This window comes from Gopherus evgoodei, unplaced genomic scaffold (assembly GCF_007399415.2).
Source record: "Gopherus evgoodei ecotype Sinaloan lineage unplaced genomic scaffold, rGopEvg1_v1.p scaffold_74_arrow_ctg1, whole genome shotgun sequence".
NCBI lineage: Eukaryota > Metazoa > Chordata > Testudines > Testudinidae > Gopherus > Gopherus evgoodei.
This window is the reverse complement of record NW_022060095.1, coordinates 134,371-150,499: the sequence shown is the minus strand read 5'-3', so window position 1 is coordinate 150,499 and position 16,129 is coordinate 134,371. Positions and strand designations below refer to the sequence as shown.

Sequence of the window (16,129 nt, the reverse complement as noted above, 5' to 3'; positions counted from 1 at the left end):
AACAGAACTAATATACAACTGAGTGACGAAATAGCCTTCAGGAGAGATAGAATACATGACAACGAAAGTGTCAAGTCAAATTCCGGACCAGGTTACATCTGATTATTCAGAATCGGGACAAGAGATTCTCCCATCGCATTCTCCTCTGATTCATTCAAACCTGCTTCACTCAGCACTGTCTCAATAGTCAGTTATGTTATTGACAACATTTTTACTATCCTAGCATCCAAATAATTGGGCCGGGGGGGGGGGGACAGACACCTAGACAGAAGTGGCTTTGCCAACAGATGGAACCTGCAATTTTTACTCCAAATGATCACACTGTATTTGGGATCCATTTGAATTCTCCTTCCAGGTCTTTGACACTTTTATTGCCAGTCACAATGACTCTGATTTAGGATTAAAGGAGTGAAAGCATCATGTCCAACCACAGACAGCTGAGAACTGTTCCTCACAGGACACTGAGAAGTGGATGGGCAGAATGTGATGAAGATAAACTCTGCATGGCTCAGAAAAAGGGTATCAGTTCTGCAGTGATGGGGAAGGAGGAAATCTCTGAGTCACCCCATCCCCTTCCAGTGTCACAGAGGCTGAAATGACCCCTTTTCCCCTGCCCCTGCTCCTCTTCATTTAAATATAATTTGAAAAGTTCCCAGTATAACTGCTCTTCAGCACAACCCAGAGCAACATGAGATCAACTGGAAATGATACAATCTGTATTACTGTTGACTTTAACATTAACTTTGCAATAGAAGGAATGGTATAAATGTGATGCTCCCTCTTTCTGGATAGGAAGGGCATACTTGAAGTAGTCATGGGATACTGGAGTTGATAGAAAGGACAAATGAGTCCACCCTCAAAACAGGTCAAACGGCAAAAGGCAAAAATCGGTCACTCATCTGGACAAGTTGAGGGATAACGGTGCAGCAAACAGTTCAAACAGCTTTAAAAGTTAGTATGTGGGAATCAGGAAAAGTATTAAAGAAAAAAAGTATGGATAAGCTATAGAGGTTTTTGTGGTGTTGATCTCCCTTGCAGAGTCTCTGATGGCTAACATGGGCTGAGTGCCAACAGAAGGTATTCCCACACTCACTGCATTCATAGGGCCTCTCCTGTGTGGATTCTCTGATGTTCCGAAAGGGCTAAGCTAGTAGTGAAAGTTTTCCCACATGAACTGCATTGACAGGTCCTCTTGCCTGTGTGGATTCTCTGATGCCTAATAAGACTTGAGCTGGTAGGGAAGTGTTTCCCACACTCACTGCATTTATACGGCCTCTCCCCTGTGTGGATTCTCTGATGTTTAGAAAGGGTTGAGCTGCTATTGAAGCGTTTCCCACATTCACTGCATTCATAGGGCCTCTCCCCTGTGTGGATTCTCTGATGTTGAAAAAGGAACAAGATACGACCGAAGGTTTTCCCACACTCATGGCATTCGTAGGGCCTCTCCCCTGTGTGGATTCCCAGATGGTCAGAAAGGGCTGAGCTGTTAGTGAAGCTTTTCCCACACTCCTTGCATTCATAGGGCCTCTCCCCTGTGTGGATTCTCTGATGTTGAAAAAGACCTGATCTTTGAGTAAAGCTTTTCCCACACTCACTGCATTCATAGGGCCTCTCCCCTGTGTGGATTGTCTGATGGTCAGAAAGGGCTGAGCTGTGATTGAAGCTTTTCCCACACTCACTGCATTCATAGGGCCTCTCCCCTGTGTGGATTGTCTGATGCCTAATAAGGTGTGATCTCTGAGTGAAGCTTTTCCCACACTCTCTGCATTCATAAGGTCTCTTTCCTGTGTGGATTGTCTGATGTTGAAAAAGACCTGATCTTTGATTGAAGGTTTTCCCACACTCACTGCATTCATAGGGCCTCTCCCCTGTGTGGATTCTCTGATGGTGAGAAAGGGCTGAGTTGTGATTGAAGCTTTTCCCACACTCACTGCATTTATAGGGCCTCTCACCTGTGTGGATTCTCTGATGGTCAGAAAGGGCTGAGCTGTGATTGAAGCCCTTCCCACACTCACTGCATTCATAGGGTCTCTCCCCTGTGTGGATTGTCTGATGCCTAGTAAGGTGTGAGCTCTGAGTGAAGCTTTTCCCACACTCACTGCATTCATAGGGCCTCTCTCCAGTGTGCAGTTGCTGATGCTTTGTAAGGGCTGAATAGTCACATACGTTTTCTCCACACTCATTGCATGTATTTTTTCTCTTTCCCATGAGGATTTCCTGCTGGGTTGTGGTTTCCTTGAGGTCTTTCCGAGTTCCTCGACATGAAATACATTTACCCACTTTCTCCCCTGGCTGGTTTCCCTGCTCTCTTTCTGATCGGTGCTGAATCTCACATGATTGTCCCTGCTCATGACTCCTGGACACATTCTTTTCCAACCTTTGTGATAATTCTCTGTGTTTATCCACGTGCTCAACATTGTTCTGCTGAGAATTCTGCTTCTCTTTCTCACATAACATTGTTTTACCTGCTGTGATAGAGAAAGAAACCTCAAACAGGGATGGAAAGGGAAGACCAAACCATAAAAAGTTCAGGATAGAGGTCAAATAAAAATCAGGAACTGACTCTTCCCCCAAATGTAGTAGTAGGATTTTATGATTTATTTGATTTAGAATGAAGGAAGAATAAGAATGTAGCATGTATTAAATGTATTAGTGCAGGGGTCGGCAACCTTTCAGAAGTGCTGTGTCAAATCTTCATTTATTCACTCTAATTTAAGGTTTCACGTGCCAGTAATATATTTTAACATTTTTTAGAAGGTCTCTTTCTATAAGTCTATAATTTAGAACTAAACTATTGTTGTATGTAAAGTAAATAACATTTTTAAAATGTTTTAAAAGCTTCATTTAAAATTAAATTAAACTGCAGAGCCCCCCGGACCGGTGGCCAGGACCTGGGCAGTGAGAGTGCCACTGAACATCAGCTCTCGTGCCACCTTCGGCACACGTGCCATAGGTTGCCTACCCCTGTATCAGTGTATGATCTGATCATATCCTGCCAGCTCCCCTTTTTGAGTAACAGAAAGGAATGGCCTAATGGGCCAACGGGCAGAGATACATCAGCCAGAATCTGTGTCTGGACTGATTTCAAGTAAGTCAAGGGTCGCCAATTTGTTGAAGATTTAGTATTTTAAAATAAGTAATAGAATGCCATGATTGTTTTCTTTTGCATTGCAACTTGATGTTCCTGCTCAAAATGTTGAGTGTAAATTATTTCTGGTTTGTGTGTGAATGAGGGATGTGTGTTTTAAGAGATAAGTGTGAAGGCCATCATTGAACCAGACGTACAAGGGAGGAACCGGAGACTGACGCAAGGGCTCCAGAAGGCTGCAACACATCCCCAGTGAAATGTCAGAGGAAGGCAGATTTATGACTCTAAAGATGAGACAAGCATCTATCAGTGGGGACAGGACAGCTGTGAAAAAAAACAGCCTGGGAGAACTCCCTGAGAAACTTGATGAAAGAACAAGATAAAGGATGAGAAGGGCCTTGATAAAAGAACAAGATAAAGGAGACGTATTTAAGAAAACAAGCACTCGTCAAACAACAATTGATTACAATAGGACGGTGCAAAACTCACTGGTCTCAATTAAGGAAAATCAGTATATAAACAAGGTGCCTTGCCATGAAACTCTGGGTTCAACCTGCCAAGACTTGCCCGACGCATCGTGTCACAACCAACAGAACCTGGCTCCTCCCTACCCATGATCAACCAAGCTGGCCGCTAGATTGATCCGGACTCTGGAGTGGCAACTATAACATACACTGGCAGGACCATGTGTTTCTGTGTGATGTTACTGAATGAAAATACTAATTGTTGTATCTTCAATAAATGCAGCATATTGACTTTCCCCTGAAAAAGAACCCATGTGCTTCCTATAAGCATAACATTTTTGACGGAAAATTGCAAAAGGGTGAAGACATGGACTGTGGTTGTTGAACATACTGCTAAATATTGCTACGTATAATGTGATCAATCATTCAGGTGTACACAACCACAGTTGTAGAAGATCCACACAACAGGGGGAGGATTAGAGTCCTAGCTCCGACCTGTCTGTGGGGGAAAACTATACAGATAAAATATATACAAACTGTCTAGGTATATATGCCCCAGCATGGATGACAAGTCCTATGGGCCCATGGTGCCTGGGCACCAGGAATATTCCTGGCCCAGGGCCTGGCTTCAGCAATGTTTGGGGCTGGGTAACTCTCAGCCCCATTTTCTGCACCTAGGTCCCCTCAATGCATCCTCTGGGCCATTTAAAACAGCCTGGGGCACCCACTCACCACTGGCAGTGCAGCAGAGTGGAGTGGCTTCCTCCCTGTTCACTCCATGTGTCTGCCGGCTCCTCCCTGAATCCCCTGGGCAGTGGAGGGAGGTTGTGTCCTGACACAAGTGCACCTGCAGCCAATGGGAACCTGCGTGGGCGGTGCCTGGGGGTAGCAGCACATGCGGACTCCTGGCCTGCCCTGCCTAGGAACCCTGCAGCACCCCCCCAAGAGCTTGTACCCCCCCTTTGCCCCTCAATCTTCCTCCCAGAGGCTGCACCCCTCCCTCCACCAACCCCCAGCCTGCACCCAAACTCAGTCCCAACGCCTGCATCCCTTATTCGCTCCTGCACCCCCAGCCCCATCCTGGAGCCTGCACACAGAACCCAAACTCCATCAGAGAGCCTGCACCCCCACTCCCTTCCCACACATCTCCTCTTGCCCCCAAACTTCCCCCCAGAGCCGCTCACCCCCTCCTACACTCCCATCCCTTGCCCAAGCCCAGAGCCTACACCTAAACTCCATTCCAGAACCTGCACCCCCTCCCTATGCACTCCCTCCTGTCCACAAACTCCCTCCCAGAGCCTGCACCCCTCACCCCCACCGGCACTCCACCCCCTGCTCCAGCCTGGAGCCTGCACCCAATATCCAAACTCCAACCCAGTGTCTGCACACCAACCCCCTTCCCACACCCACCCTCTCCCTGCATCCAAACTCCCTCCTAGATCCTGCACCCATCACCCCCTCCTGCACCCTCAGAGCCTGCCCCCAGCACCCAAACTCCATCCCAGAGACTACCCCCAGCACCCAAACTCCATCGCAGAGCCTGCACCCTTGACCCCCTCCCCCACTCTAACTCCCTTCCAAAGCCCAACCTGTCTCCTGTCCTCCACCCCAATCCCCCGCTTGAGCCCAGGACCTCCTCCCACCACCCAAACTCCCTCCCAGAGCCATTGACAGGTGGGGGGTGGAGTCTGGGGGGCAGATTCTGAGCACCATCAAAATGTCTACAAACCTGCCACACCTGACCCCCAGTCCGAGAAGTGCTGGGCCATAAGGGGGAGGGTTAGAGTCCTCACTCCTATCTGTCTGTCGAGAGAAAATTGCATAGGTGAATATATCCTCGGCTGTAGCAGGATCAAGCCCAAAGGATAGGGGTTGGACATAGGACATAGCGACAAAGGATAGGACATAGCGTTTCCCCCTCCTGCTCCATCACGCAGACTTATTTTTAGTGGGTAGAGACTTTTCTGTTTTATAAGTACCAGCATGAGCATGGTCATGGAAAAGTTACAAAGGTAAAATAAATAAAACAATATGTTCAGGCAGAGACAGACTGCAGCATGCCTGAGGGGAGGGGCTAGACTTTGGGGTTGTGGTTGGCCATCAAAGCAGCTGCAAGCTGAAGGACTGTTATCTCCTCCTCTCCTCTCACCCCACCCTGGAAGGGGGTGAGAATGGAGTAGTGGGCACTGCCGGAGGGCAGTGTCCTGAAGCAGATGCCACTGGGCAGGGAGCAACATGGGTCTAAAACGAGCAGAGCAGACAATGGGCGAGACACTACGCACAGAGGGCACTTCATGGCTGTTGAGAGCTAATTCCCAGACTGACCAGCAGGAGGCGTCGCGGTGGTGAGTCTCGATGCTGCTACACTCTGTTAAACTAAACTCTAAAGGCTATAGGAGTTTCGGCAGTGTAGTATTTTTTGTCAATGATACTGTTATGATTTCACAATTTTACAGGAAATGATTGAAGAAAGGGATCAGGAGGGGTGGGGGCTGATTGAGGAGCCCACACTCCTAGCTAAATTGCTCATGGAACAAAACCTGTGTCCGTGAAAAGGGATAGTTCAGCAAGGAAAGCAAGGTTGGGCCCTGACAAGCAGGTAGGCCACAAAGAAAAAATCAGAAAGCAGGTTGGAAGCCCTGAGGGTATGGTGGCAAAAGGAAAAAAAAAAAAAAAAAAGCATGTATTGGCATGGGGAATTCAGATCCTTGGAACCATACTTGGAATGGTGAAATCTGAGTTGATGAAGGTGTTATTTGGGGAGATAAGCAGGGGTGAAAGTAACTTACAGGACTTACGGGTACTGTCGGAGTCCTGAGGGGGACATGGTCTCTCAAGATTTAAAGGCTCTGGGGCACCAGCTGTGGCTAGGAGAACCAGGGCCTTTAAATCAACCAGGGGTTCCCAGCTGAAAAGGTGACTGGGAGCCTCCTGGAGCTCAGGGGCAAATTAAAGGGCTCAGGGCTCCAGCCACCAGGAACCCCGAGCTTTGCGGGCCCAGAGCTCCTGCCACTGAGGGGAGCCCTGAGCCCTTTAAATCCTGACCCCAGCCCTGCTGCCAGAGCCATAGCTGAGATTCAAAGGGCTCTGGGCTGCCCGCAGCCGCTGGCAGTCCAGAGCCCTTTGAATCCCCACAGAAGCCGGTGCAGTCCAGCACAGCATACTGGCTCTCGCCGGTATGCCGGACCGGACCAGCTTACTTTCACCTCTGGAGATAAGCAAGTGATTTCAAAGAGAGTGAAAAGTTCCCTCTGCAGAGGCTGGAGGGAGTTAAGCAGTTGAATGTTGTTGAAAGTTATAAAGAAGTTATAGAAAGAGAACTCTTGGCTTCTTTGCAGCATTCTGAAGGGAAACTGAGCCCTTTTCCAAAGGAAGGTCAGTAAATAAGACAGGCAAAGAGAAAATCTGACTAAATTGTTCAGACAAATTATTTCAAATTTGCTAAAAGAACACAAGGGGTTTCTTTTGGAACGTAACTGGCCACTAATGTAGTCTATGTACAGCTGTGTAGAAATTAAAAGCAGTGTACGGAAGGTTAAGGAAAAAAGTGTGTATAAATATATTATGTAACTATGTGGAGTGTTTAGAACCTAAAGCAACACTTGGGTTTGTAAAATTCTTGTTTTGCAGGTTTAAGATGAATTGGTTCTGTTTTTAAATAATACTGCTAAAATCCATTTGAATCTTTCATTCAAAGTTGCAAAACGGACAAACACTTTTTGCCAGACACAGGTAACTAGTGTTGCGTTTTTTTGGTATTTTGCGTTTAACCCTGAAGATACTTTAATGCTTTATAAGTTCAGTATCTTTCTAAAAGACCAAAGTCATGGCTGCAGCAGGACAGTTAAAACCAGGAGAATGGGGTTTAAAACCTGGAATTTTTTGTAAAAAAAGTGTACACACAAACACACACACACACACAGACACAGAGCGCCCCACACTGAGCCTTACGGTGGCTCTGTGTAATAAAACTGTCGCTTTGATAAGAGTATATAAAAACTGAGTATAAAAGAAAGTTACACCTTTAGGTAAAAAAAAATGGCTAATGTTATACAAATTAAACTATGGAAGGAATGTGCATTTTCCCCAGAATATGTGCAGTGTATATTAAAGAAGGGGTAAAGGAAATGCAAACACATACCATACTACTCAATTAAAATCCTATTAGGGCTCCAGAGGAAGCCACAATAGGTTGTGTTTTTCTTTTTCAGATCGCTGTATGTTTTAGAAGCAGGAGTGAAAAGTGAAATCAAAATTCAGGTGGAAGTTGACTGTGTCCCTTTTAAGACAGTCTCTAAGCGGCTAATAGCTTTAAATCCAAAAGCAAGCCCAAAAGTGTCTTAATGCAAATTACCTGATAAAAGAAGAAAAGAACTACCCAAAAACTGCAGCACAAAGAAGTCAAATCAAAGGACAAGACGGGAGACAGGTAGATCAGAGCACTAGTAGAAATGCTGGCCCCTACCGACGCCCATGCTTTAGGAATACTGCTAGGAGGATTCCATTTTCTTAGACTACATCTATAAATATGCTAAAATAACTCACCCATTGTGGAAACGGCTTTTAAAAAAAAAAAGACAAAATGGGAATGGGGAAAAGAGCAGGACTCTGCTTTAACTCTGCTTCAACAGAAGGCCCTCACAGCCCCAGCCCTGTGTTTCCCTAATGAACCACAGCCTTTTGTTAAAAAACAAATGAATGTTTGGCAGCTAATAACACGGCCGTGGCTGCCACACTATTACAAAATATTTAAAAAGAGAACCTTAAAATGGGGGAAAGGGGTCACTCACTGGAATCAAAATGGATACCCCCTTATGCCATGGTGGATCACCTTAGCCCATTGGTATGCTGTATTTAAAAAAATAATAATGGAAATGGATACGTGTATCACAAATTGAACTGCTTATAAGCAAAGTTTGAATTATTTGCAGATAAGGACATTCCAGAACCTGAGCACAAGGTGCTGCTTCACCACAATTTTAATCCTTCCAGTGTCAGAGGCTGAAATGACACTTTTTCTGACCCTGCTCCTCCTCTTTTACATATAATTAGAAAAGTTCCCAATATAACTGTTCTTCAGCACAACCCAGAGCAACATGAGATCAACTGGAAATGATATAATCTGAATCACTGGTGACACTAACAATAACTTTGCAATGGAGGAATGCTATAAATGTGATGCTCCCTGGCTCCTCATATGAAGGCTACACTAGAATTACTTATGGGACAATGGAATTGATAGAAAGGGCAAATGGGTCCACCTCAAAACAGGCCAAACTGCAAAAATGGGCCACTTATCTGGGAAAGCTGAGGGAGATCGGTGCAGTAAATAGTTCAAACAGCTTTAAAGTTACTATGTGGGAATCAGGAAAGTTATTAAAGGAAAAAAGTATGGATAGCCCTAGATATTTTTATGGTGTTGATCTCCCTTGCAGATTCTCTGATGGCTAACGTGGGCTGAGTGCCAAGAGAAGGTTTTCCCACACTCACTGCACTGATAGGGCCTTTTTCCTGTGTGGATTCTGTGATGTTCAGAAAGGTCTGAGCTCTTAGCGAACATTTTCCACACTCACGACATTTATAGGGCCTCACCCCTGTGCAGATTCTCTGATGCTTTATAATGGCTGAATAGTCACGTAAGTTTTCCCCACACTCAGTGAATGTATTTTTCTCTTTCCCCTGAGGATTTCCTGCTGTGTTGTGGTTTCCTTGACATCCTTCTGAGTTCTCCAACAGGAATAACATTTACCCACTTTCTCCCCTGGATGGTTTCCCTGCTCTCTTTCTGATTTGTGCTGAATTTCACAGGATTGTCCCTGATCATGACTCCTGGTTACTTTGCCACTTGCTCAACATTTTTCTGCTGAGAATTCTGCTTCTCTTTCTCATGTACCATTGTATCATCTCTGTGACAGAGACAGAAACCTCAAACAGGGATGGAAGGGGAAGGCTAAACCAAAACAAGTGCTGGAGAGAGGTCAAATAAAAATCAGGAACTAAACTCCTGCAAACTCTTCCCCCAAATTTGGTGGTAGGATTTTCTTTTTATTTTATACAATTTAGAATGAAGGATAAAGAATAAGAATGGAGCATGTATTAAATGTATTGGTGTATGATCTGATCACATCCTGCCAGCCCCATTTTTGAATAACAGAAGGGAATAGCCTAATGGGCCAAAGGGTAGAGATATTAGCCAGAATCTGTGTCTGGATTGATTTCAAAGCAGTAACAGACCTTTGAGGGTCACTAGTTTGTTGTAAGTTTAGCATTTTAAAACAAGTAAAAGAATGTCATAATTGTTTTCTTTTGCACTGCAATTTGATATTCCCATTCAAAATGTTGCGTGTAAATTAATTCTGTTTTGTGTGTGAATGAGAAATGTAGGTAGCAACATTGTATGTAAATGAGATCTTACAGTATGATATTACTGAAAAAGTTACAAGTCTGGGGAACACCCACAGACCAGTTCCTCAGACAGCAAGGCAAATAGCTGGTCATATAGCCATTCTCCAGCAGGGGAACATGTGAAGAAGACATATACATTCCATCACAGGTACCACTTGAAGCTCATATCTTCAACAGACAGCCTGTCACCCTGACTCAGCTGAGACTGAAGCTGTTTCTAATAAAGGACTGAATAACAAAAAGGTGAGGAAAATGCTTGAGTATCTCTTTCTCTCTCTCTCCTCATGATAACTCCTGAAGAGCTGAACTTAGGCAACAGGGGTGGGTTAGGGGGAGTCCTGGCTGAAAGGAAAATCAGCCTGTCTCAGCATATGGTGAGAAACATTTGCTTTCAAGCCATTTTAGCTTAGGGTTGTATTTCTTTTGTAACCATTTCTGACTTTTATGCCTCACTACCTTTGTCACTTGAAATCTTCTTCTTCCCGGTAGTTAACAATCTTGGTTTATTGTTTATCTAACCAGTGTGGTTGGATTAAAATGTGTTGGAAACTCTATTTGGGATAACAAGGCTGGTGCATGTCATTTTCCACTGATGAAATGGCAGACTTCATATGAGCTTGCATTGTTCAGTAGTGTGCTGGACAGTGCAAGATGCACATTTCTGGGGGAAAGTCTGGGACCAGAGAATTTTCTGGGGTTCTCCTGTTGTGCAGTGGAATTTGTGAGTCACTGACTAGCAGCATTCAATACTGTGTAGCTGGGATCAAGTTACGTGCTGGAGACTGTGTTACCTGCCCAGGAGTGGCTGCTCTCACAGTAAAGCAGGGTAAAAGACCCCAGCTTGGTAACCGAGTCACACAGCTGTTCTACAGTCCAGATTGCACAGTGATTACTGTCAGACATTCAATTTCCAAGAGTCTCCTAAAACACGGAGAAAGAAAATTCATGTCATGAAAATTGTGGGGGGAGGGATAGCTCAGGGGTTTGAGCGTTGGCCTACTAAACCCAGGGTTGTGAGTTCAATCCCTGAGGGGGCCATTAAGGGAACTGGGGTAAAAATCTGGGGATTGGTCCTGCTTGGAGCAGGGGGTTGGACTAGATGACCTCCTGAGGTCCCTTCCAACTCTAATAGTCTATGATTCTATGTCCCGGAAATCGTAGACTCAAGACACAGGGCAAGAATCCCTGGCACTGCTTCTTGCTGACAGAGAGGTTCAGAGACAGTGAGAGTCCTGGGGAAGCTGAGAACAGGAAGCATGGGCTGGTGGGGTTCAGTGGAAAAAGGGCACAGGAAGAGCAAGGATATCACTGAATGCAGGATCTCAGCAGTACTAGATGTCAGGATAGCACATAGTGAAGCCCATTGGAAAACGTAATCCCAACTATAAATATAAAATGATGAGGTCTAAATTAGCTGTTTCCAGTGAAGAGAAGGATCTTGAAGTAATTGTGCCTAGTTCTCTGAAAACTTGCACTCAAAGTGCAGAGGCAGTCAAAAAAAAACAAACCCCAGAATGTCAGGAATCATTAACGAAGAGATAGATAAAACAGAAAAGATATTGCCTTCATATACATCCATGGTACATCCACATCTGGAATACTGCATGCAGATGTGGTCACTCCATCTCAAAAAAAGATACACTGGAATTGGAAAAGGTTCCAAAAAGGGCAAAAAATAATTAGGGGTATGAAACAGCTTCTGTTTGAGGAGAGAATAATAAATCTGGGACTTTTCAGCTTGGAAAAGAGATGAAGGGGGGTATGAGAGATGTCTATAAAGTTATGACTGTGTGGAGAAAGTAAATAAGGAAGTGTTATTTACTCTCTCTCACAACACAAGGACTAGAAAACATCAAATGAAATTAACAGGCAGCAGGTATAATACGAACAAAAAGAATTATTTCTTCACACAACCTGTGTGACTCTTTAACAAAGGATGTTGTGAAGGCCAAGACTATAACAGGGTTAAAAAAAAAAAAAAAAGATAAATTCATGGAGGACAGATCCATCAATGGCTATTAGCTAGGATGGGCAAGGATGGTGTCCCTAACCTCTGTTTGCCATAAAATGGGAATGAGTGACAGCAGATTAATCACTTGATGATTACCTGTTCTGTTCATTCCCCCTGGGACACCTGGCATTGGCTACTGTCAGAAGACAGGGCACTGGGCTAGATGGATCTTTGGTCAGGCCCAGTGTGGCCATTCTTCTGTACTAGGGAATCTAGTGATCCCAGTGTAATGGGAGGGAGCAGGAAAATCCGTGGGTGTGGAGAACACTGGGAAATTGGAAGCTATAATTCAGGAGCAACAGACTAATTAGTCTGGAAAATCAGAATGTGAAAAACAAGAATCAGGTCATGTGACTTAAGCAATAGAGCCAGAAGAGAAGAGATGAGATTGTGGCCATTACACATGGTGATAGGGGAGCAAGACTCTCAATGTCTCAGGAAGTGTCACTACAAACTAAGTCATTTTCACATGCTGGGGTGCAATCCAGAGCAGTGAGGAGTTGTGTCATCTGTAATCCTGGGTGAGATTCAGTGTTCGGCTGCTGGCACTCCCCTGTTTGGATACCCCCAGCCAGCATTCAAAGGATTCACTGAGTGTCTGTGTGCTAAGTAACCCTGAACCAGAAGCTCTGACTCCTGCAGCCTGCTTGCTACACCCAAAGCACATTCTGGTTTGGGTAAAGAAGGTCTGGGGTGGGAAGCTTCTGTTGGTTATGCCAGACCTAACCCCTAGTTTTACTTGAGCAAACAGGAGATATTTAACACTGTGAATACTAATCCTGTGCGCTGATCCCAAAGTGTTCTTCAGCAGGGGAGGGTTTTTGGTAGTGTGTGTGTCACTGGCATATTGGAGTGATGCTGAAACAGGTCAGAGGAGAGGTGGCATTGTGGGGCTGATGTGAACCTTCTCTTTTCCCTTTCCAAGAACTGAGGGGACAGTAATCCTTACCCAGCGAGGTCACATTCTCATAGTTCTCCTGCATGACGTCTCTGTAGAGGGGTGAAATACCAGCCACCTCCTCGAAGGTCACCGGCCCCTGTAAGAGTAAGAGCCCAACACTCAGTACCTGCTGCACCTCTCCCAGCCCCACTGTTCGTGTGGGAGAGGAGCCAAACAGAATCTCAGCCCACTCCACTCAGAGCATCCAGAAAACACCAGGGTGAGGAGATGGAGAACCCCTTGTCTCTCCCAGCAGATCCATCACACACCCACTAGCCACAGACTGACACAGGAGGTGGAGCTACCAGCAGAGTCCAGGAAGAGGTCCTTGGTAGGAAGCCCAACACCCTCTTCATTGTGAGGAGCTGGATATGAAGGGAGGGGAATCTCCCCTAAACCTGACTAGTGGGTGCCCCCTTCATATCTCACAGCAGCCGCTGGTTAGGCTCCAGCGCTATAAATCTGGTCAGTTTTCCTAGCCCCATGTAGGTGGGTTATTTTCTGTCCAAAAATTAGGGCATTTCCACCACCGAACCTCATGGGCCTGTTCCCAGAATCTAGGCCACTTATTAAACACGTCCCAGCAGGTTTGCCCTCCTGCCAGGCTAAGTTCACAGATATTTTTAACCTTTCTTCTCCCTCCCCCCATCTCATAACTAGGTCTCTGAACACAAGGCTAGAAAAGAGCAGAACCAAAGGAGTCACTTTCGACGATTCCCTCTGACACTGATCCCAAGGCAGACACACCCCAGCCGGAGGGATATGGAGTCAGGAACTAGGGTTTCCTCTGTCTGAGCCTCATCTTGTCCACAAGAAAGTGACTCTACCCAGGGTGCAGAAATACATCTGTCTGGGCAGGTTAGAGATCTTGAAATCTCTTTCAAAACTCTTCTCTCCTATTGCCCTTTTCAAACTCTTTCTATCTCCTTTTCCCCATCCCCTCTCCCTGCCCATCTGATAGGAAAGTCTCATTCCTGGTTTGTTTGCTCCCCCATGACTGGATTTGCTCCTGCAATTGCTAATGGGAGGAGAAATGATTGGGGGGGGAGGGTCTATTTGTGTAAAGTAATTTTAATGCCAGACCCCAGCATTTTCACTTGGTTTCTTCCAGTAACCTGGAGTCTCTGGCTCAGAAGCTAGTATTAACAGGGCCCAGGGCTGCCCTAGGGGGCTAGTACCAGCTGGAGAAAGTTATCTCCTGGTCCGGGCAGAGAAGAAGCTCAAATTAACATCACTTCCTAGGACAGAATCCTCGCTGGGGGAGCAGCAGCTGCTAAGCCTAGTCTCTCAGATCACAATGGAGGCTGCAGCATCTGACCCAGGAAGCTGAACTCCAATATCCTGAGCAGAGAGGGACCGAGCATTTGAGCAGCTTCCCTCCTTTAGCTCTCTGGGGAGAGCAGCTAATGAGAGCCCCTCTTCACAGGGAGAATTGCTAATCTCATTTGCCCCACTGTCCATTCAGAGTCACTCCTTGTCTTTCCATGCAGTGATTCTGGATTATAATGGTCTCAATTAAACCATATTTGAGAAAGAATGAGTCCAGAAAGCTGTGGAAGAGACCACTGTGTGGCAGTGCTAGCCCCCCTCCCACCTCCCTCACCCACCAGAACTAGGACAAGGACTGAGGGTAGGCGCCATGAATTTTCCCAGTGGAACTGGAAGCTCCTGCAGTTTTCAAGAGGGGAGAAAAGGAAAATCTATGATTTCACCTGACAGTGTTTGATAAGTGGATAGAAAGTTATCATGGTGACTGGGCCTGGCCAGGGAAGGTTGGGCAGTGCTTTGAGCCAGGATTCTGGCATAAGCTAATCAGAGAGAAGGTGCGTGGTCAGGAGCAGTCCCCAGAGCCCACAAGCAGGGTCCCCAGACACTCCCCCAGCCAAGGGCCCACCAGATATTCCCTGGCGGACAGTCCCCCAGAGTCCCTGGCCAGGGACCCCAGATACCCCTTAAACTCCACCGGTCAGGGAATCCCCACCAGACCATGACTGCCAGGTTGGGAATACCAAAAGGTTCCCCCAACCAACAACTCCCAGGAGCCAGGGACCTGCACCCCAATGGGAGACCCCACTGGAGAAACAGTCCCTCACTACCTACCAGAGGATTTCCCCACTTCCTGCTTGGACCCTCATCTGACCTCCAGCAGGATCTGCCATGCCATTCACCTGGAGCCCCTTCCCTACCCCCCGTGCGACTCCCTGATGCTTTACAGTGGGACCACTCACTCTGCTTGCCTTGCATACCTTGTCCTAGTTCCGGGGATCCCAATAGGAGCCAGTGATGGAAGCCCACACACAGCCCTCGGCACAGCACCAAGCACTCCCTGCCCCACCATCCCAAGAGACACCCACCCCTGCAGTTCTGCAGCTACCAGGCCCCCAGCAATAGCCACCTCCAGGACCAATAGCCTCAGGGCTGGGCACATCAGAACCATCCCCCAAAACCCCAAACCTCCAGAACCCACCAGCCTGACTAGGGTACCCCCTGCCCAGCCACCTAGAGGCCTCCCCCTACCACAATGCCCCTTCAGCTCCAGCTCCAATCTCCCCACACCGACACACACACCCCCAGCAATGTTACCTCACAGTGTCTGATAAGTGGATAGAAAGTTATCACCACCCCTGTTGGCCAGTCCCACAGGCAGAGGGAGCCCTGGGGGGTACTTCTTTAGAGAATGGAAGGCGTGGAGGGCCAAAATAGGGAAGAAATTTCCATGCCCTATCACTAGAAAATAATAGCCACATTGGATTCACCCCAGAGGTGGCTACATCTTAGCACTGCGGGAAGCAATCCCTCACAGAGACCATTTGTCATGGGGTTTGAGATACTTCTGGACTCACACTGCTCTCAGAGTGACCTCCTTATCCTGTGCCAACTGGAGAAAAGAAAAGGGTCCAGCCAATTTCTGTTACCAGCTGGGAATCACTGATCCCCAAACAGGGGGAGGCCTCTGGATTTGATGGGTATTAAATGTGTGTCTGGTCTCTTTCTTCAGCAAAGATTTGAACAGAGATAAAGGAGGAAGAAATGATTCTCAAAGGAGAGGGGAAAGATGATCACTGGGCAATTTAATGCCCTGCAACAACCAAGATGGAGAACGACTCAGGGCAATAGGTTCCCTCCAAGGAAGGAGAAGTTGCTGGGATTTAGGGACATGGGGAACAGCCCCAAACCTGAGGGGATTTTTAATTGCCGTTTGATGATGACACAGAAAGATG

General features: G+C 46.4%; 1 protein-coding gene and 1 long non-coding RNA gene across 2 annotated transcripts; one reads left to right on the top strand and one right to left on the bottom strand.

The window, feature by feature from the left end:
* Window positions 1-1,002: 1,002 nt before the first annotated feature.
* LOC115643859 (zinc finger protein 345-like) lies at window positions 1,003-10,831 on the bottom strand. Its single transcript, XM_030547856.1, has 4 exons — window positions 8,343-10,831; window positions 5,282-5,355; window positions 4,285-4,431; window positions 1,003-2,468 (listed from the first exon to the last, which is right to left on the bottom strand). The coding sequence occupies exons 2-4, from the start codon at window positions 5,319-5,321 to the stop codon at window positions 1,099-1,101; spliced, it is 1,557 nt and encodes a 518-aa protein (XP_030403716.1). The 5' UTR covers window positions 5,322-5,355; window positions 8,343-10,831; the 3' UTR covers window positions 1,003-1,098.
* LOC115643870 lies at window positions 5,339-8,334 on the top strand. The gene is made up of 3 exons (XR_003998391.1): window positions 5,339-5,423; window positions 5,455-5,897; window positions 7,764-8,334. It is a non-coding gene; the product is annotated as an uncharacterized LOC115643870 (long non-coding RNA).
* Window positions 10,832-16,129: the final 5,298 nt, after the last annotated feature.